At 38.9% G+C, this 22,386-nt stretch overlaps 1 protein-coding gene across 1 annotated transcript in view; it reads left to right on the forward strand.

Moving 5' to 3' along the window:
* The window catches only part of ATXN10 (ataxin 10), a 76,405-nt gene that overhangs the window by 6,560 nt on the left and 47,459 nt on the right, over window positions 1–22,386 (forward strand). Inside the window, exons 4-5 of the mRNA XM_005482701.4 lie at window positions 15,640–15,736; window positions 16,612–16,776. Of these exons, the coding sequence (XP_005482758.1) occupies window positions 15,640–15,736; window positions 16,612–16,776 (262 nt within the window). The remainder of the gene's footprint in view (window positions 1–15,639; window positions 15,737–16,611; window positions 16,777–22,386) is intronic.

Consider the following 22,386-nt stretch of genomic DNA (forward strand, 5'->3'; position numbering starts at 1 on the left):
AGTGGTAGTTGTTACTACTCATTTCACTGGATATTAAGGGTTTTCAGTAATTCTCACAAACTTTATTTCCCAATGTGTGCACTTGGAGCTTTATACATTGGACTCCAGATGTGACTGTTTGTGGTTGCAGACAGTATAGCATGTTTGTTTTCTTGTGTGTCTGTTATTTCTTTTCATTCCTGTTCCTCAGTTGAGGTTTTTTACTGGATTTCTGCTGCTGCTTTTGTGCTGTTTTGTGAAAGCAGGTGAAACAGCTGCCATACACTTACAGTTATGCTATCCTAAAACTATACTAAAGAAAGAGAAAGGATACATCAGGAGGCTTAACAAGAATGAATAATAAAACCTGTGACTGACAGCACAGAGAGAGTCCAGCACAGCTGGACTGGGATTGGCCATTAAGAAAAACAATTTACATGGAACCAATCAAACATTCACCTGTTGGTAAACAATGTCCAAGCCACATTCCAAAGCAGCAAAACAGGGAGAAGCGAGTCAGATAATTATTGTTTACATTTCTGAGGCTGCTGAGCTTCCCAGGAGGAAATTGTGAGAAAAGAGGATTTCTCAGAAAATATCATGGTGACACTGTCCAGCCTGTCATTGTCTGTGCTGGGGCCTTGGACAACACTGGGGTCAGAAAGCTGTACAGGTAAAGTGGGCTTGCCACCCCATGAAAGCATCCTTGCTGGGCTCTCACATGTGTGTGCTGTGCTCTGTCGTGGGTTTGAAGAAGGAGGGGAAATGCTATTGAGCAAAAAGCCAAGGGGGTAAAACCCAGTAATTTGATTATCTGCTTCAGGTACTTTTTCCAAGCCAAAGGATGGTGTAAAAATCTGTTTATCAACATTGAATATAAGGGTGGCATCAACAAGATATTTTTAACAGGATTTCTGTAGTTATTTTGTACCTGCTACTCTACATAACCATTCAATAAATACATCTAAGTTATAACTAAGATTTGCTGTGTTGGCCCTGGGTAGGTGCTTCATTTCATGCTGTAAGTAGCATTTATCTCCTTGGGGAACCTCTGCATCAGGTGAGCATGGCTTATGCATTCCACACATGTTAGTACAACAACAAAAAAACTGAAGACAAGCAAATGTTGCTAATTCCTTGCTGAGTGATCTGATGAACTTTGTTGTAAGTGGAAATTAATGTAGTGCCTAGAGCACAGGTTCCTTCTGCAAGGTTTACCTCAGAACTTAACAGTTAAATTTGGCTGTTGGTTTTACTGAAGCAAATTGCTAAATTGGACTTGGATAGCACTGCTGAAACAAAAGAGACCCATGAAATTAGTAAATGGTTCTGTATTTATTAACTGTGATTCTGTTTCGTGATTCTTCTCATGTTTCATATAGGAAATCAGGTCACAGGGCTAGAGTAGCAAGTGTATTTTGTTCTTGCAGATAATTAGGTGTTAAGTGGAGTATTTCAAGTTGTTCATTTGGGTGTGTATCATTTCCTCCCTCAAATGGCTGCTTGGATTGGATGATCCCTCTTGGTGCCTGTGTATATTCTTAAGGTTTTTAAAATACTTTCATATTGCTTCCATAGCAACTAAGTACAAGGAGGAGGAGGTAAGGGTGAAGGGTGAGCAGCACTAAATAATGTTTCAGATCATATTAATGTGAAAATTTTCCAGAACAAATTATTGTAGGGTAAATAAACTTGAAGTTCCAACAGTATTGTATTTACAAATCTGAAGATTGAAAATTCTTTCTGCAAACAGAAAAATTCATTTAACCTGATCTATGGCAGATTTTCACTCTAATCCATTGGTAGCTGTTAAGGCTAGTGAATGCGTGGTGTGCTAATTTTTGTAAGAAAGCTCAGTGTAGTACGGTTTCAAATGGATCAAACCAGAAATGAAATAAAAGTATGAATTGTTTGACCACTGCTGTGACGAGTGTGATGGTTAAGGGAGAGGACATGATCAGAGAAACAAAAAAGGAGGTGTTGTGCAAAGTGGTATGACTAAAAACTGTTGCTAATATTTATTCAAATAAATCCAGACTCCTTTGCATCCTCTCTGCTATGAGTAATACTTTAAAAATAGTTGCCCAGGGGTTATATACATGGTTATTTTGACTTGTCAATTCAGTATATTTACTGAAACAACTCTACTGCATGTTTTTACCATAGATCTTACTTTTTCTTTTTTTCAATGCTTTAAAAAATGAGATAAATTACTGTATGTTTGTAATACTTGTCCCAGCTAGCTGTGGAAAAAGTGACTATTTTGATTACATAATATACCACTAAGGCAGTGAGCCAAAATCCTTGAAGGTGAGTTAGAATGTCTGTCCTGAAATAGCTCTTTGGAACTTCAGGTAAGTTGAAAAACAGTTAATTCATACATACGGCATTCAGAGATTGTTCAATCCCATGTACAAGCCAGCTGTCCCTGTAATAAGAGTCTCTTTAATACTTGCATTAAAAAAACACAAACATTTTTAGTCCTTTCTTTTATGTATTGCTAGAGTTGCCTGTTTGCCCCCACTCTTTCTCCTTGCCACACCATTGCTGGTACAGATTTTTTTTGGTACAGAATGTTTGGAGCCTGTGTTTGTGTCACAGACACTTCTGGGGATCTTAGCCAAAACCTGTGCCCAGGTGTGCTGCCTGTTAGAGCAAGGCTTGGGGTGTTTCTGCTCATAATTCTACAAAATCCAGAAATTTGGTTAAAATGTGTTGGATTGTAGCTTGAATCCATGAACAGGAATTTGACCTTGCTTCCAGTTTTCTGCAGTGTGTTCAGGGGTAGTTAAGCAGCTACAGATACTCTCTTCAGAACAGAACTTGCAGCATGCCTTTAAAAGCAGTGATGAAAGATGATTCTATGTAAATTTTTTAATACTGCACTTATTATAGTAACCTGAGCATTTTCTGGTAGGAAGTTCAGCAGCATGAATATCATATGTCTAACACCTGTTCATGCTTCCTTTGGTGAGGGAGGATGTGTGGGAAAATATGTGATATTTTAAACATTTTTCAAGTACTACAAATGCTCTGTTCTTATAAGGGAGCTATAAAAAAAATGTTCCTTTCTTTGAGCTTTTTTTATTCCCCCTCTTTTTTTTTCTTTTTCGTCCCCTCTCTCAATTTTTCCTCTGTACCATTTTCCATCTCTCCCTTTTTCTCTATTTTTTCTCTTCTCTTTTTTTCTCTCCTATTTTGCTTTGTCCTCCTTTTTTCTCTCTCCTATTTTCATCCTCCTTTTTTTCCTTTATCTTTTTTCTCTCTTCAGCTGCCTTTTTTTCCTCTGTCCACCAGGGCCATTAATAGTACCATGGATTCACCCTCAGTCAGTGTTGTTGAACTACTCCCTCTGTTTTGGGCCTGATTGGTTCTCATGCATATTTTCCTTTTAGTTAATGAAAACCCAGTTATTCTTGACCCATGGTGCTTTATGGGTTGCTCATGGTCTGAGAAGAAAGTGCCTTTGGAAGTGTTTTATGATTAATCAGTGTGGAGGAGAAGCATTCTGCAGATGAGATATCATTGAGTAACCTTTGAATTCAGAACTTTGTATAAATAAAAATATCACTCCTTCATAAACACTAAAAATAAATTTTAAAAAGCATAGGGGAGTCCATGTGCTTCAAAAATGACATGTAAGGGACCTAAGCCTATCTATAGTTTCCAGAGATTGTTTCTTGTAAAAGCCCAATGGGATGGAAGAATTTAATCTTTGATGAAGTGAGAAGACAAAAGCTCCTCTGAGGTCTACAGGAGAACCTCACATGGCTGAGCAGAGAAGAATACTTGATTTTTTGGTAAGCTTTTAAAGGTGAAGACATGCTGGGTTTCAAAAGCCACTAAATATAAGCTGTAGGTGGTCATGTAGTACTAGAAAATCACATTGATATTTCTTTGGGAGAAATGGCTGAGGATAAATGGCAAGAGGAAATAAATTTCCAGCTGCTATATTTGGTACCTTCTTGGTTCTAAAAAGTTTTTAATCCAAAGTAATTTTCAGTGGTTACAGGAAAGGATATAGTTAATCAAATGTTGTTTTGCTGAAGAAGAACGTGAGTAAAACAGGGTTAAATTGTTATGGTTGCAAAAATATTCCTGAAAACAAAAATGGGTAAATACCAGTGAAGCGCTTTCTACTTTTTCAGGAGGGCGCAGAGGAAACAAAACTTTCAGTTCTGTCCTCCCTCAGTGAAAAAAAAACAGGAGATGTTTCTTTGCTCTAACCTTTTCCATTTCTGCACTCAAGGATTGGCAGTTGGGAATTACAGTGGAAAATCAAGTCTGGCTAATTTTGAAGGTACAGAAGAGCAAGGAAAGGAAATGCTTTCACACCTGCCAAAGCACACTGAGTTGGTTTTCCTGTATTCCTTCTTAAATGGGCAGCCATGTGTCCTTAACTGTTTACTGTTTCTTGTCTATATTTATTTATCTCTTTATTTATTTTCCTCCTTTAGAGGAAAAGGGGGAAGAAGCCTTCCCTTAAGGCTATGGTTCCCTTAAAAAGATTATTTTGGTAGTAGGAGAATGAGCTAGAAGTAAATACTTGAAGTTTTGTAAATGCATTGGAGTGGTACCTTTGCAGAACCAGTGAGTAGAAAAATCTGGGCATTTAGGGCTTAGTTAGTTTGAAAATCTGAGCATTCGAGGCTTATGTACTGGCATCACAGTCTAACTAGCTTTTACCTATTCTTGCAATTATTTTAAATGTCTGGTCAATCAGCAAAGTATTTTAAATCAACAGGAAACAGAGTGGTCAGTTATGGAACCTAAATGTTCTTAAATGAATGCCAGTATTGACTGAAAAAGTCAACTCTCATCTTTTCTGCTTCCCTTTTATCTCTTCTCCAGTATTTTTCATTCTTCTGTTTTATTCTTTTAAAAAACTGCATTTTGCTTTTGCTGATTTTTTTTTGTATTTCTTTAATCGTGTTGCACTGAATGGCTTAATTTCCAAATTACTGCTAATGTTTTTTATGTAAAAAATATTTGAAAACTTGCTTAGAAAGTGTGGTGGAACACAGGTAGTAACTTTTTTCTAGACAGACATCATAGCAGAGCTCATCCAATGGATTTGGGAAACTAAATTTTTATTGTCTATAAAAAGAGGCCTGTAACTGAGCAAGTGTCTTCACACAGGCCTGTTTATAGGGATTTGGAGAAGATGTAATTTCTAAATTGTGTCCTGGAGACTCTCTTAGATAATGGCTACTAAATTTAAACCAACAGGATTAAGGAAGGAAAGTTAATCTTTCCTCTCTTCCCACATCAGTGCCCCAAATATTTATCTATGAAGGAGGATTCATACTGTTTGGTTGGAGATCTTGGGGGTGTTTGTGACCAAAACCAGTAAATTATTGTGCTGCAGATTTTTTTGTACTAGTCATGTTACTTGCTGATTTACATGGAATGAGTGAGTTGGTGTAAAGCTTGAATTATTTTAGCTGCCATACAGTCACCATGAATGGTTGACAGGTGACATTTCTCAATTTAGGTTCACATTAGCTTTACTTTTGAGGAAGAGGAAGAGGGAGAAAGCAGGTCCTGAGTGGATTAAATCCCAAAAGGTAGCATGAAAGAACATACCTCAGCTGCATGGAAGAAAAGAGAGTTAAAAATTTTGCACTACCATTTATTTTTGTATTTGGGGTTTCCTTTTGCTTACAGCTAGCAAATAATTAAAACTACATATGTACTACAGCTTAAATAAACCAGCTGCTTACTTAAACAGACTTTTTTTAGACATAGAAATAAAGGACAGCCTTGACCTTAAGAGTTGCCAGTTTCAATGTGTGATCTTTGCTTTGTCTGTTAGGGTTTTTGTATGGGGGACTGGTGCCAATACTCTGCTGCCACTGTTAAAGTAAAAACTATAATTACATTGTCAAAATAATATTTATAGTATTTTCGGGGAATAATTGTGGGAGTGTGATGAATATATTATACTCATCAAACTTTTATGTAAACATAAGCATGAGTTTTTTATTTGAGTTATTGGTGTTGTTTTTGGCCTTTGTGTTTTTCCAATCTGTAAAAATAATATTGGGATTTTCATGGTCTCTAGCATTTGCAGAATGTGTGCCCTAACAATCAGTTGATATGCTATCTGGTGGAAGTAAACTGCTAGTTGCACTTGTATTGGGATTTTGGTTTCATGTTTCCATAGCTTAAGAAAATCCTCTGTTTTTTGAGTTTTGCTATCCCCTAATTACTATAGCTCAGAGCATTTTGCTGCTTTACCAAACAGGAAAGTTTTAAGCAATTGGTTTGTTCTTTTGTACCATTTGGGGTTTTTTGTTGTTGTTCTTGTTTTTCCTTGTGTTTACCTCTATTTTTTTTTAATGAGTCTGAGTTCCTCTTAAAAGTGAATATGAACATCTCCCTGAAACATATATGGTGAGAAGCAGTTGTGAGGTTATCTAGCAATGGGCAGTTGTCCCTTGGCTGGTTAAAGGTACAGGCAGAATTTGCTGCTGGGCACTGGCAAGTTACCAGATGCACAGATGCTCCATTCCTGCCCTGTATGGAAGTTTTAACTGTACAATATTCTGTCTCTGCTGTGTTTTGGTGAATATTGCTACAGAGTTTTAATTAATTGTGTTCAGAACACCTACAGCAAGGATTCCAGCTGTGCAACTTCATGGTCCCAAATCATGTCAACCTCCTGTGGACAGGAACTTGGTTCTTGTAGTTTGGTCCAAAATTCATGGGAGGCTGTGGAAAGACTCTGATTTGGGTAAGTCTTGGTTCAGGTCATTGTTCCAAGGCTTTGTGCTTTGGCCTTTCTGCAGGAGCTCCAAAACAGGGAACCAACCTTTACACCACTTCCAGCTGTCTGTGAAAGAAAAGGAGCCAAACCTGGACCAAGAGCACTCAGACTGATGAGTTACCCTGAGTTAGCAAATACAGAATTCTCTTTAGCTCTGGTGCATGTAGTGCTGGCCCTGCCTGCAGTGGTTAACTCTTGCCCCATTCACTGGGAGTTCCCAGTGGATCTTGCACAGTGCAGATGGGCACAGCTCCCTGTGCCCTGCAAGTCTGGGGTATTTGTGTACATTGGTGTCATACAGCAGGAGCTGCGATTTTGAGTAAATGCCAATATTACCAGTGTTTTCAATCTGACATGTCTGTGTGATGCTAGCTGTGACTTTTGGTATTAATGTGGGAACTTGATGCATGCCTTCATTTCTTTTTTTAACATTTGAAGTTGAGTAGGATTTGAGAGAGTTTAGATCCACTGAGGAAGGCCATTGTAGGACCCACTGTAGGACCAGGGACTCTGCTTAAGTGCAGCACTTTCTTAATGGCAAAAAAAAAAGGGAAGAGGGAATGGGGCTTCCAACTTCCAGCAGGGTTGGGATCTTCATTACTACAGGCAACTCTAGTTGTAGGTTCTGGTGTCCAAGTATAGTAAGCTCCAGTTTGCTGTGTTTATCCCTTTTTAGTCCCATGGAAGGCTCTCATCTCATTTTAAAACTTTTTCCTAACTCTGGTCTCTATGTCCTACTGTTTGAATGCAGTGATTCATGGTAGTGGGGATTTTTCCTACTGTGGGCTTGATTCTTTCCTTGAGTCTTGCTGCTTCTGCAGTAGAGGTGTGATTTAGAATCACAGAATGGCCTGAGTGGGAGTGGACATTAAAGATTATCTTGATCATCCAGACCTCCTCCCATGGTTCCAGGTTGCTCCACCTGGGCCCCATCCAACCTGGCCTTGGGCACTTCAGGGATTGGGCAGTCACAGCTTCTCTGGGCAGCTTGTCCCAGGGCCTCATCACTCTCACAGGGGAGAATTTCTCTATAATATCTCATCTAACCCTGCCTTCTGGCAGTGGGAAGCCATTCCCTCTTGTCCTGTCGGTCCAGGTCCATGTAAATTGTTTTTCTCTGTTTAAGCTGTGCTGAACTAAATTATTTTATTTACTGTGTATATGTGAGTATAAAAATATTTTATTGAAGCAACTTTTGGAGGCAAAATTTGAACTACAGACCAGATCCTGCCTAATGAGGTTCTTCTGTCATGGCTGGCATTGGAAACAGGCTTTGAAATAGTGATTAAAAAACTGGTGCTTCCCAGCAGTTTGATACTTGTACTGATGGTCAGAACTGTCCTTCTGGTGGTACTCATGGAAAGATGTTCTGATTGCTCTACTGGGAGGCAGAGGCAGTGTAAATAATGAGTGTCAGTGTAAATCATTTTACTTCTTCTAGGACAGAGAGTAACCTGAGGGAACATATCTAAGTCAGAACAATTAGTAGGTCAGTGGGCTGCCCTATGGGCTTCCCTGGGCTCATTGCTGGTACAGCTTTTAGACAGTGTGTAGAGCTAGTTTGTTTTTTTCCTGCTCCTGCAGTTTGGAGGCTTTCTAGTATAGCCTGCCAAGATGTTGCTGATTTATGCCACATGCACAGTGGTTTTATAATGTGGACTGATATCCACTTGGAGCACAAAGGAAATAGGAGTTTGCTGATGTCTATTTAATTAGAATGGTTTCTGGTTAATTTGGTTGAGGCTTGAAATGAATGGTAATGCCTGTATTTCTGTGGATCTCTAAATACAGTGTTCTGTAAGTCCTTTCCTTCCTTCCTTGCTCTTTAGTGTCCCCTACCCAACCCCAGCAAATAATGTCAGCAAGATTCATAATGAGGCAGGTTTCTGTTCTGCACAAGTATATGTGAATCAAATCTTGCAGAAACATCCCTAGATTTAAGATGGTCACAATGTTTTTTTGCAGGGCCATTAGGATCTCAAGATAAAGGTGGGAAGAATGGGACAAGCAAACCTTCTAATTGCAGAGAGCTTCCTAAAGACAGGGCATCATAAATGTAATGTAGGAAGAAGCTTAACTTTTTTCACATGTGCTGAGAGGAAATATCCCTTTTCAAGAGTCTCCCACAGAGGCCCCAAGAGGGTTGTATTTTTTCCTCCAGGGAGGGTGAAGATGGAAAGGGGATGGAGAGAAGCTAGAGGAAGATCTGGGCAGAGGGAGCAATGGGAGGCATCTGTTGCCTGTAGGGATAAAAATCCGAGTGGTTGTAATTATGTAGGAGTTACACATGTCATTCTCTCAGCTGTTTGATTATCATTGCCGTGGCACAACTTCCCCAGGAGCATTGTTCTGGTGGAAAAGAGGGAATTGTCTAACCATGGCTTTCCAGACACAAAGCTACAAGACTTTCATTTCCCATGCCGCAGCACCTTTTTTTGCTAGCAGCTTTGGGCTTGGAGAGAAATGTGTCTCTGCCTTTTTGTTGAGAAGTTCAGGGAGTATTGCCAAGTTGCGTGATGTGTAGAGACATGAAAAAGTGTTTGAGACACATTTTCTTCCATCCTCTGGGCATATACCATGTATAGTACAAAAGGGACAATAATATGGCAATGAGAACAGGTAAGCTGCTTTTACAGGTATTAAAAGAAATTATAATGCCCAAAAAGGTTGATGCTAAAACTTGCTGTACATTAATGTGGATATGCAAGTAAAAATACTAAGTAAGTGTAAGTTTGCTAGTAATTCTGTATTCCAAAAGGACTGTGGTCCATTTATTAGACATGTACAGAATATAAATGGTACAAATAAGTGGGAGGAAGTCTGAAACTCTTTGCACAGACTTACAGAAAAAGATCATTCAGCTCTTTGAGGGCAAGTATAAGCACTTCAGTGAAAATTTTGGGTTAAATAAAACAACAGACACAGTTTGCTATCAAAAGTAATTGAAGAAATTTGTTCGTAATCTTGGTTAGTACTTTACATGTTAATAATTTTTTCTTCTTTTTTTTTTTTTTTCAGACCTGTGCAAAGTATCATGTAGGAGGAGTGTGTCTCACAGTCAGACACCACTAATAGTGCATAGTGGGTGGCCAGTCCTCTTTATTTTTCTTGGTTTCCTGGTATGGTTTAAGCCTGGTCTGAAACTCCCCAGTACTTCAGACTTGCTGATTTCACTGCTGCAGGACCTTTAAAGAGACATTGCATTAGATTTAGGTTCAGTTTTTGGGCTGATTTAAGATCAAGATTTTACATCCTAATGCCTGCAGAAAGCTCATAAAGGTAGTTCCCAGGTCTGCAAACACTTAAAAGTGTTTCACTTCACATAGGAGAGTAAATCTCAGGCATGTGCTTTTGCTACTTGTGGGGATGTAGTAGGAGTCCCATTTCATATGCCTTTAGATTTTAATAGATAATTTGTTAAAGAAATGAGCTCATTTATGTTTACTTTCTAAAACTGAAATGATGTAGTTAAAATAACAGGAGATAGAGAAAATTGCTCTAGTGCTGTGTTTAATAAGCCCTGCTAGTGCTTATGAATCAGAGTAGGTTTGAACCTGATCTCAAGAGGTCTCCAAACTAACTCTTAGTAAATGCGCAAGTTTTTTTTTAATCTCCCATTATGAAACCTCATTGGAAGTTAATTTGCATCAGAGGCTAATTTGATGTGTGGTCTGATGATTTCTTCCAGCTCCTTTCTAATTTATTTGTAACTCCATGTTTTTAATAGTGTCGCAAGAATTTTACTTGCCTTTAATTCAAATTCTCCTTTTTAGTCAGAACAAAGTATTGATGTTTTGCCTAGACATTTATCTTCCAGGAACAGAGGGGTTGTCCAATCAATGCACATAAAGTTCTGTTAAAATTATAGTTGGCACTTGTAAAGGGAAAGAAAAAAAATAAGAGTGGGAGTTTGTTTCTGAGGTAAAGGAGATGGAGGGGAGGGTGAGCAGAAACTTATTAAACACAGCGTTCTTGGTGTTCCACAGATGGTAAAAATGGGTTACTAGACTCCACTGCAGCAAGTGCAGTAACACCAATGGAAGTATAAAAGGTAGCTAGACAATCATTTTATTTACAGCAATGAAATACTAAGTACTATTTTAATAACATTCAATGACAGAGCCCATATATGTATTGTACATTCAATTTCAGTAGTCTAGACAGACTGTTTTCCAAGGAAAATACATTTTCATCAGTATTTGCGGTATGATTCATGGTGGTGAAGAGGCAAATAACTCTTTATGACTGGAAGTTGCTTTAACTTGCAGCCACAAGGAAACAAGTCAATGACCTGATGATAGTGGTAGAAACTGACATTTTATAGTAATAGAGGTCTGCACCTTATGCTGAGTTGGAAGTTTTATTTTTCTGGGACAGGCAGTCTATCACAGAGCATTCTGCCATTATGTACAAACAGCCAGGGCAGCTCACAGCCCACAGTTCAGATTTGCAAAGCTCACAGGAGACTCTGAAAGTGTGCAGGCTCTGGGAGCCTGGGATGTGCTCCCAGGACTTCCTGGGCTTTGTGCCTGCCCCAGGGCAGAGGGGGCACTCCAGCGCTGTTTTTCCTTTGTTATTACTGGTTAGAGTATTAAGAGAGATGCAAGTTTGTAAGTCTTATGTTTGCAGTCTGACAAGCAATGTTGTGCAGTCCTGTATGTGCTATGGTTGGGTCTGTTTTAAATCTCTATTTGTTTTATAATATATAAAGGCAGAGACTTGTACTCATAGCTATCACTGTGTTGTCTGACCCAAAAAAAGAGAATGGAAATCTCTTAGGACTGTTTTAAGCCTCTACAGTTGCTGTTTTTTGAAATGATTGCTGAGCACGTTTGTGGGCTCCTGTTCTAACCATGTGGAACAAAAGGAAACAAATACTGAATTTTAAAATCCTAATGCTTAAAGTCTTTGTCCTTAGAACTTCAGGGATTTTAATTTTCATCTAATACACAATCTGATTCTGCAAATGGCACTGTGTCAAATGATGTCTTTGTGTGGACTGCAGCATCTCCCTGCCAGGGAAAGGCTGAGGGAGCTGGGTCTGTCCAGGCTGGAGAGGAGCCCCAGCTGAGAGGGGCCCTCAGCCCTGGGTGTCCCTGTGTGCAGGGAGGCTCAGAGCAGGCCCAGGCTCTGCTCCGGGGCCCAGCAATGGCACCAGAGCCACGGGCAGGGACTGAGCCCAGGAGGTTCCACCTGCACATGAGGCAGAATTTCTGTCCTGGGCAGGGCCCAGGCACTGAACAGATTGTCCAGAGAGGGTGGGGAGTCTCCTCACTAGAGATATTCCAGACCCCTCTGGACACAATCCTGTGCCCTGTGCTCTGGGATGGTCCTGCTGGAGCAGGGAGGTGGGACCGGTGAACCACTGTGGTGCCTTCAGACCATATCAGGTAGTTGTTAAATGAGATAATGTCAATGTAATAATTAAATGAAAAGCATGCACTGGAGTCTGGCTCAGTTCTGTGGTAATAAAGGACTGGAAGGAAGAAAGGGAACTGTGGTCTTAAACATATGGAACTACTGGAATACATTTAATCCATCTTCATACAGAGCCATCAAGTACCAGCTGTCTCACCTTTGTCATGGGTGGCCTTGAGTGACTAAATGTTCAGTTTACATGCAGGCAAACATTGAGGTAGCTGAATTCATTAGATAAAGAGTCAGTGTTTCTGCTTGTCCCCTTTGCCCTGCTGTGTAAAGAGGTTATTTTTGTAGAACCTAGAAACTCTCCTTAAGCCACTGCAGGCTGGTTGTGAAAGCAACATGTAATTTGTGTATTTGCTAAAGAACACCTGCTTTTACAGGAGCTGTGGAAATCTTGGTGAGGGGAAATCTCTTCAGTTCCAGGGTTGATTTTTGTATCACAAGTTACATCTTAGTACATGCAGTTTCATGGTGGTTGACCATCAGGTTAAAAATACTCTTCTTGACCACACACAGAATAACCTTTTTTGAAGTAAAATTTAGTTATGCTGATAGCTACAGAATTGTTTGAGTATTGTTTTTAGCTTTGTAAAAGTCTGTAAATTTTCAGGGATAAGTGACATTTTCTTGTCTTTTTTTCCTGCTCTTTTATGTTTTTCTTTTCTTCTCCCTCTTTTCAGGAAGCTCATGGCTTATTGATTGGATGGCAGAATGGAAATCTGTCTTAATCTGCTTCTACATTTTCTTGCTTTTGCTGTAAGGACATGGAAGGGCCGTGGAAGGAAATTGCCTCAAATTGTGCCAGGGGAAGTTCACATTAGATATCAGGGAAAATTCCTTAATGGATTGGGTGGGCAGGCATTGGAATGGACTGCCCAGGGAGGCAGTGGAGTTACCATCCTGCAAGTATTCACCAAAGGTGTGGATGTGGTACCTGAGAACATGCTTTAGTGGCAAACATGATGGTGCTAGGTGGACAGTTGGACTTCGTGATCTTACAGGTCTTTTCCAAGCTTAATAATTCTAGTTCTATGATTTTATGGTGAAGAAATTCTTAAAGAGGAGAAAAGCAGTATTTTATTGTACAGGTACCCAAGCATACTTCAATCTTATGTTGCAGCAGTCAAGTCCAACAGAGGTAAAACAGAAAAGAAAAACATTGAAACTGAATGCTAAGAAAAGAGTTCCATAGTTCAAAATGCAATACTTTCCATTTATGGCAGTGTTTGCTTTTGTTAACACACACACCTTGCTGTGAGGTAACTTCTCCAGTTGGATTTTTGGTGAATTTCTTATTTAAAGCAGAAATACCATACTATAGATTTTTAATGCTTCTATCAAAGCTGACTGTCTTGGTAGCTTGGTGCTAGGTTAGTACATTTCCCATGGAGTTATATTTGGAGAGAAGCACTGCATGAGACATTTATGTATTCCAAGACCACCACCTGTGGAGTTCTGGGGGAGAGGTGTTGGTTCTTTAAACACAACCAAACAGATATTGCTGTGATGAGCTGCTCTAGGTGTGGTATGATGGCTTTTCGTGCTGTTTGTGCCTCTTCATCTGTGGCTGCTGGACATGGTGTGTGACCTGGACCCTGTGCTTTGCTCAGCTGCTTTGAGAGCTTATTTCTGTTTGTAGAATCATCTTCCAAATTGCTGAGATTCTTCGTATGGGAGTGTTTTTATGGCAAAATATTGCATTATCAAAGCATCCTCTTTCTCTTCTTAGTTGGGAATAGATGTGATAGGTTTTGCCTTACAGAATATCCATTTGCCCATACATTGATTTGTGTCCTCTAATGAAAAGAAAAATCTCAACTCTCACTAGTTAAGAAGCAGCACTTAGTGATGAAACTTTTTTTTCCATGGGTGCATCCACAGAATTGTTGCTTTTTCCTGTATCTTCCTCCTTGTTCAGGAAATCACTGTTGGACAAGGGCAGTGTTGGTTGGTTTCACAAATATTGAAATTTGTGGCTATTTATTACTCTACTGTAAATGTGTTCATGGCATTTCCTCTTTGGTACAGTAAAAATGGTAGCTTTACAAGATCTTGAACATTTTTCCTTCATCTGTAGAACTTTTTGGACAGACTAATCTCTGACAACCAAGGTGTAGTAGCTGAAAAAGTTCAAGCAAATTTCAGGGAAAGATTGGAATATAGTCAACCAACCTTATTCCTTTGGGAAACCTTTCTTATTGCTGTATAGGTAAGGAATTCACCAAGGGAAATAATACCCTGTTCCTAGGATTTACTGCCTAGTTTTGTTTTTTTCTAGCAAGGAAGTATTTCCATAAAATATCTGCTGGCATGTCCATACTTGCTGTCCTTCAGAAACTCCTTAGTCAGCAGGATGGGAACCAGATGGGTGGGAGAAACGGAAGCACAGTGATGAGCAGAAAATAATAAACCAGTGCAGATGTGCAGGGGGAGAAAACAGAGATCTTAATAACTTCAGGAGAATATAGTTGAAGATGCATCATGGGGAATGCATACATCTTTTGGGCTTAAATATATCTAGATATAGATATATATATATAGACACATATATATCTATATATATGGCCAAAAAAAGTAACTTTTTTATAAGCCCAAGTGACCACTTCTCAAACTTGCTTTCTTCCTGTTCTCAAGAGGACATATGCCCAGACCTGTTTAGGAAATCTGGCTGCCAGCTGGCACAGAGGCACAGCACCTTTCCAAGAGACCTAATTTTAGATGTTCAGAACCTGGCAATAATAGCCACCTCCATATGTGTTAGGCTGTTGTTTGTACTATCTGTTAAACTGAATTTGAAAATGTAATTTCAGGTTTCTTTGCCAACTTATTAATAAGGGCCAGGTTATTGAGAGCTGCTGATAGGGACAAAATAAATGTTTTAATTTCATGAAGTCTTTGGGTTCATGCTGTTGTGTTTTATGACTTTACACCTTTTGGTGGCTTCTCTAGGATATTAACTTGTGGGGTGAAATTTCATCTTCTTGTATTTTAAATCTGTATTGGGAGGAGGCTAAAATAAATCCTTTGGAGTAAGAACAGAAATCAGCCATATTAAATTCAGTGTCCAAAATGGAGGCAGAGCTATTTGGAGAGCTGGCTTTCATTTTTCTAGGATAGAAATTCTGGGATAGAAGGTATTGAGCACATCATAATCGTCTATAATGATTTTTCCAGCTGACCAGAATATAATGTGAGAAGCAAGTGTCAGTTAGTTCTTGTAATCACCAGCAGCTAATGTGTAATAATCAGACAAGTCTTGGGTGTAATTCTAAAATACTTCGTAAAATTATTTGTATTAGAAGAGAAAATGTAAATATTTATGTACAGTACCTGTGAAATATTGCACCTAAAGCTTCCTGGAGATGGATTCTGCAGTGTCTATCTGGAATATTGAAGTATGTAGTTTTTATGAAATTTATTAGTGTTTCTTTGAATTCTTGTTAATATATTTTCTGGATTTCTTTCAGCTCTTCGTTGTAGTCTTCAGTTTCTTGGAAACATTGCAGCAGGAAATGGAGATTCCCAGAATAGCATTTGGAAGTGTGCTTTCCCAGATCTCTTCTTGTAAGCATGGATGGGGTTTTTTTCTAGTGTCATTTCTGTGGTTGTGTTCAAATCTTTTGTACATGATAGTTGTGCCTTTGCTAGCACCATGAAACTCTGAAAAATAACTTTGGTGAGAATGGACTGGTTGAGACCATATCCTGTAGATGGTTTTTGTTAGTCAACCACAGGAGTCAGACCTTTAAAAACCTGCTTGTTCTAAACTATCAGTAAATAGATGTAATTTAACAGAAACTGGAAGAAAGCTATTTTAAATTACGAGCTTCAAACATAAGCTTTATTTCAGACATGTTTTCAAGTAGTTACACTAATTTCCAAAAACTCAGCATTTTCTTTTCTCATGTTGCTGCTTTGCAGATATGTCAGTATTGGTGGATCAGATGTAATCTATTAAAGTTCCTTAATCTTCATCTCTTTCAATCCTTCCATCCCCTCCTAACCTCACCAGAATATCTTCCTGGGCATTTGATGACATACATGTAAGGAAATATTTCATAAACTATTTTGTGCAGACACATGACTGCATTGTTGATGTGTTCAGCCAGATTTTTTTGTAGTAAGCTGGTAAACAAAGGCACTTTGATTCAATTTGATAATCATTCTCTGTGGGTTTTTGGAGCCCAGTTGTAAAAAGTGTAGGAAGACTTTATGGTAAGAAAAGCAGTTCTAATTGAGCATTAGTGTTGTAAACGTCCTGTAAAGTTTGACCTTCAGCTTGCAGGTGAAGGAAAATCCTTCTTTATCCTTCTTAGGCAATGGCAAACTTGTAGTTCTCTAAAAGACAGCAAAGGACAGCTCAGCAAACTCAGTGCCCCTTGCCTGTTTTTTCCAGGGTCCATTTCATCTTGCCCTTAACTCCTTATTTTCTCTTGAAGGACATGTCTGACCTACAGTGATGAGAAAATTGTCTCCTATTGCTGCATGGTTCTGTTCACCTGCCTGAATTCAGAGCGAGTGAGGGAACTGCTGGATCCTGGAAACTTGCCTGTGGCTCTTCATGTCCTGAGAGTCTACAAAGAGCAGTTGGATTCTGAGTGGTCGTATGTATCCTTAAATTTTCTTTTTAATTGATTTAAATTTTCTTTTTCCTCGCTTCTTAATTCGGTGTTTTTCTGGTGTAAATCACTGTGTTAAAATGTCTAAACTTGTGACACTGCTAAGTAGTAAATGAAGATCTAATTAGAAATTAGTAGTTTCTAACAGAGATAATTTCCATGGTAGTTTCATGACTCTTTTGATTGTTGCGAAATTAAGACTAATTTTTTTGTTGAGGGTATAGGAATTTTCAAATCATGGTCTGGTTTTCTTTCATTAATGAAATGGGGTTCTAGATTGCAAATTAATTTATACTTTTGGAGATTTTTTAAATTTAGCACAGAATAGTCTCACAGACAGGTCATGCTAGGAAGACTTATATGTCTCTTGCTTGGGAGTGCTACAAAAAATTTGGGGTTTTTCCTTTTTTCCTTTTTTAACATAGCCATTTTCTACTGCAACATGCAGTCATTTTTATACCAAAACAGGGAAGACTTTTTTTGTGAATCTTCATTTCATACTTTAAGAGCACCTCATCAGTGGTTTTATCCCTCTGAACTTTTGTATTTTTTCTAATGGCCATTCTTCTAAATATTGTTGTCAATTGTGCCTTTGATAAATGTGCTGCCCTACATAGCTAGGATGCACACACATTCAGCTAATTGTTACACCATGTATAACAAAGGGGAAAATAATTGTATGTTTTTGTAGAATTCTCTTTAAGGTCGTGTTTAAATTAAAAATTTAATTAGCAAGAATGGTTGGTGTTTTAGAAGCAATCTGGAAAGTCTCAACATAGACTTAAGATGATTGAATGAACAGTAAATGTCATTTTATAGTTTGCTTTCATGCTGAAAAAAAATGACCCAAAATTTGTTTGTGGCTGGGCTTTTTTAATGGCAAGGGCAGTTGGCTTATGACATAAATAGTTTTCAAAAAGCAAAATGTAAGTTTAGGGTCACACAATGAGACTTCTGTTTCAAAAGTGACAAACCAACTCCTTAGTTTTGTCATCTGTCAATAACACATGTGTAAAGTGTTGCTTTTTAGATAATTATCCAGATTATCCTTAATTTTTGAAATTTGTTTTGACTAAGATACCAAAGTCATAGTGGCAAATTTGTTTTGCAGGTAAATGCATAATAAATGCAGCATCAAAATAAATGCTGAGGAATGCATTTCCCTGATCTCTCTAGTGTGAAGTAGATTCAGTTGATATTATGGTGAAAATGTCTTACCTCCACTGTGCATGTTTGATGTGGGAAGAGAATGGTCTCTCTTCAGGGTAGTCTGAAATGAAAAAGGGGCAAATTCTTTACACTGAAAATCTGCAGCTGTATTTCAGCTCTCACTGAAGTGCATCTACATCCCAGTAGGATTGCTGAAAGGAGTTTACATGGCTGTGGCATTTGCAGAGTCTGAATGTCCTGTTGGAAAGGTTTGGGTCTCTTGTGCCACAGCTGGCAAAAGTGCATAGTTACAAGTTACCATTCTATGGTAATATATGACTGGACTGAAATACAGATTATTCTTGGTGGTTATGCTCAAGGCTTATTCACCAGTGACTGAAATGAAGATGGTCTTATCTGAAGTTAAAAATACAACATAATTCCTGCCTGCCTCCTTGTCTCTGAGCTGGAGCATCTGGTTTCATGTTACAGCAAATAAGAAGTGACTGCCACATGTGTGTTTATTCTTCCCGTTGAGCTTTCTTGCTGTCAATTGCTGCTGTTAGGTATTGGAACTCTTATTTCAATAACTGGGTAAGTTTTGGTCATAGGCAGAACTTCTATTCATTATTTTATTACCTTTTATATTACACTGAAATTTATAAAATTAATGTTATTTTAAGACAGTACCCAATGCATTCACAAGTAAACAACTATGATGCTCAAAATATTTTTGCAGTTGCTGTTGTGAATTGTTAGGAGAGAGAGAGGATATCCAGGATAAATATTTGGATTTAAGGCCATTGGCTGAAAAGTAGTCTCTTCCATGGGGTGCTCACTACTCCATTCAGCCAGCGCACTTGTGTTCTCTATTCCTCACCCATCCCAGGAATGCAAGCACACCTTTCATGTCTTTATTTTGATGAGCTGACAGTTCTTCCTCTGTTAATAATCCTGTATTTGTGTTTAGAGTCCAGTTTCCCATCTTCTAGTTGGAAAAAGTCCTTTGGAAAAGTTCAGGAGAAACCTCCTTCCAAGTGTGATGCCTTTTGCCTCTTCCACAGCAACTTTATATCCAAGGAAATCTGAGATTGTTCTGAGCAGTTTCTCAGAGCTTCTTTTTCAGAGGCAGCAGTTGGTAGCAGAACTTTTGGTGTTCTTCCTCTGTCTGCCATAAACTCCTCTCCAGTCAGAGAGAGCAGAGGAGGGGTCTGTAAAGGTTGAATGTGGCTTTCTGGAATTTTCCTGTCACTTTTGTCTGTTTCTCGAGTCACAAGACGTTTGGTAGAAGGCTAAGATTTTGGGTCAGGGTCAGGAAAGAGGGAATATCTGAGGTGTTGGCTCTGCTTCCTGGGAGGGGTGGGTCAGGGGAAATAAGATCTCAGTTCAGCAACTTCTGATTCTAATCAGTGATGGAAAGCCAAGTCATTCTCTTCCTAAGCAGTTTCTGAAGCAGAGAAGAGCTGTTTTACAAATCAGCATAGTGGAATTTCTAGACTATGCACTGATGCAGTTTTAAAATCTTTGTACATTGACAACATAGCAAAAAATTGCCTTAGAACTTGAAAGAATGAGAGGTAACAGTGCTGTGATGCACATCTGAGTGTGTTTCTTGAGTGATACACATTTTGTTAAGTATTTTTGTGGCGTTCTCTGGGCTAAGAAATAGAAAACTGACTTTCTCCTTTATTAACTAAGGAATGCCCTGGACAAATTTTGTGTTCAGTTCTGTGATCGTGTTTCTCTGGATCAGATGGTCTGAAGGCTCATTTAATTAAGCTTGTGGTTACTTGTCAGCCTCAGAATTGCTTCTGTCTCTGAAATCTGTGAAGCTGGAGAATGCAATACACGCATTTAATAAATATTCTAATGATTAAAGAACTGATGCATCCTTCCCTTTCTCTTTTAGAAGCTGGATTTTCTCAACAGCTCCAGGATTATTTACAGATTGCTGTCTTTGCCATTTTTAACGTTAGATGCTGAATGGCACATTAAAATAATATTAATTAACATCTGTTAGACAATGTATTTTTACATTGTCACTACACTTCTCTTCAGTACAGCTCCTGAGGTTGTGTCAGGCTAGCAGTCCTGTAATCTTGAGTGCTGGGAGCTCATCTGAGATTGCTGCTGCTGGTCTGACTCTCAAAAGCAATGGTCTGAGGAAGCAGATGGTATTTAAATTCTGAGATGGTGTAGAAGTTCTGAGGCTCTTAAAAATATTTGTCTGACTGGCTCCTACCTCTTTGTAGCTGGGCTTGTGGAGAGTGCCCAGAGCTTGCTGCTTTGGAAGGTTGCAAGGTGTATGATGTTACAGAATGCATTTCAAAGAGTAAGTCTTTGCAAAGACACTAACTCAGCAGAAACAAGTTTGCTTCCTTTCTTGGATCTAATTTCTGGCATAGCCTAATTAACTGATCCTATCTCCTCCATCGTTCTTTGCTGTGCAGTTGTCTTCTAGAAAACATGCTGTTCTTCAAAAAGTGAGCTGCTGTCTCCTAAAATCTTAATAATTTTTCTACATCTTTTGGGTCTGCTTCTTCCATCCCTCTCTTCCATCTTACATTTCTATCCAAAGAGATGAGCATGGTTTTCAAGCCCTTTTGTGACAGTAATTTATTTTCTGTGTATCTTCCTTCTTTCCAGAGTATCTCTGATGATACACAAATTTAATTCTGAGCTGTTGATATAATGAGTTGAATATAAAGAATTGTATGATGGTTTGGGTTGGAAGAGGCCTTCAAGTTCATCCAGTTCCAGCTCCCTGCTGATAAGGACAAATAGAACTGAACAGCATTTTATTCACTTGATAAGGATAGCAGAACACAAAAACATTTTACTCTTATCAAGTAAGAGCCAGTATAGCCTTGGAGAAGCAGACAAAACAGAATTCATGCAAAATGCAAGCAGGATGCCAGCTCAGCTCTGCGAGGCTGACAAAGTGGAAGTTAATACAAAACAATGATATTGCACTCCCTCAAAAGTGGGGGTCAAGGAGCCACCACCTAAAAAGGAGACTGGGTGTTGAAGACAGACCCCAGAGAATCAGATAAGGACTTCCAATAAGGGATGTGACTGTGTCAAATAAAGTCAAGGAAGTGGAAATAGCTCATGGGTATGTAATCAGTGTCTGATAAAAGTTGTGTTCATCTAATGCTTGGGGGGCACTCAGTTGAAAGAAAGATCCCCTTAAGTCCCCAGTGCTGCCATAAAGAATTCCTGCTTTCTGATACTCAAACTGTGTTAGAAAGTTTCTATCAGGCCAATTTTGGTATCAGTGCCAGGGGCAGGGACACCTTCCACTATCCCAGGTTGCTCCAAGCCCCATCCAGCCTGGCCTTGGGCACTTCCAGGGATCCAGGGGCAGCCACAGCTGCTCTGGGCACCCTGTGCCAGGGCCTGCCCACCCTCACAGGAGGAGTTTATTCTCTATATCTGATCTAAACCTACTCTCTGTTAGTTTATATCCATTCCCCCTTGTCTTATCACTACAGTTCCTGATGAGAAGTCCCTCTCCATCATCCCTGTAACCCTTTCAGGTACTGCAAAGTTCTGTGAGGTCTCCACACAACCTTCTCTTGTCCAGGCTGAACAACCCCAACTCTGTCATTCTGTCTCCCTAAGGGAAGTGCTTCAGTCTCTTTATCAACTTTGTGGCCTCCTCTGGACTTGCTCCAACAGTTTAAATGTGTTAACGTTTAAATATCTTAAACACATAAACAAACCTCCTCCATAAGCTGATTCTTGTTCTGGTGCTGCTTGCTTTCAACAGCCTCTTCCTACCAAAGGATGCTGTCAGGAAATTGGACATATCCATCCTTTAGGAAAGAAAGCTGGAATATAACTGACTATAATTGTTCAATAACTGATAGGTATTTTCTACTCTGTTTCTGTGTGAATATTACCAAGACCAGAAGAGCCCTCTGTTACAAACTTTAAAGAAATGCTCTGTCTTATTTTTGTTCAGTAATAGCTTTTCCTGAACACATGCAGAGAGCCTTTGGCTTTGGAGTATTGTGGATCTTTACAAAAGTTGTTTCTCTGTGTTTCCACATAGATCCACATTCACTCCCTCTTGGGTTTGTGTTAATCAGTAGCAAAGTATGTCACAGAGTGTAGAAGGTACAGTATTTAGAAAAGAAACCAACAGAGAATGTCACATGAGATCTATTTTAGAATGTGAACCTGGAAAAGTATGTCTTTCAAAAATAATTAGGAAAAAGTAGTAAAAAAAATACATTGTAATTTATCCTAACCAAGATCAATGTGTGTTCTAAAAGCTGTTTATTTTAGAAATACCTTGGTGTCTCCATTAGAGGTGAGAGTATAGCTTGTGTCATCAGTTTTTCCACGTGTGTGCATGGGGCAGTTCAGCCAATATGGATAGGAAAAACAGGTTGTATTTTTGATTCCTGAAGAGCGAAGTACAAAAATCCTCCATTTTAA

This window comes from Zonotrichia albicollis, chromosome 4 (assembly GCF_047830755.1).
Source record: "Zonotrichia albicollis isolate bZonAlb1 chromosome 4, bZonAlb1.hap1, whole genome shotgun sequence".
In the NCBI taxonomy this organism is placed as follows: Eukaryota; Metazoa; Chordata; class Aves; order Passeriformes; family Passerellidae; genus Zonotrichia; species Zonotrichia albicollis.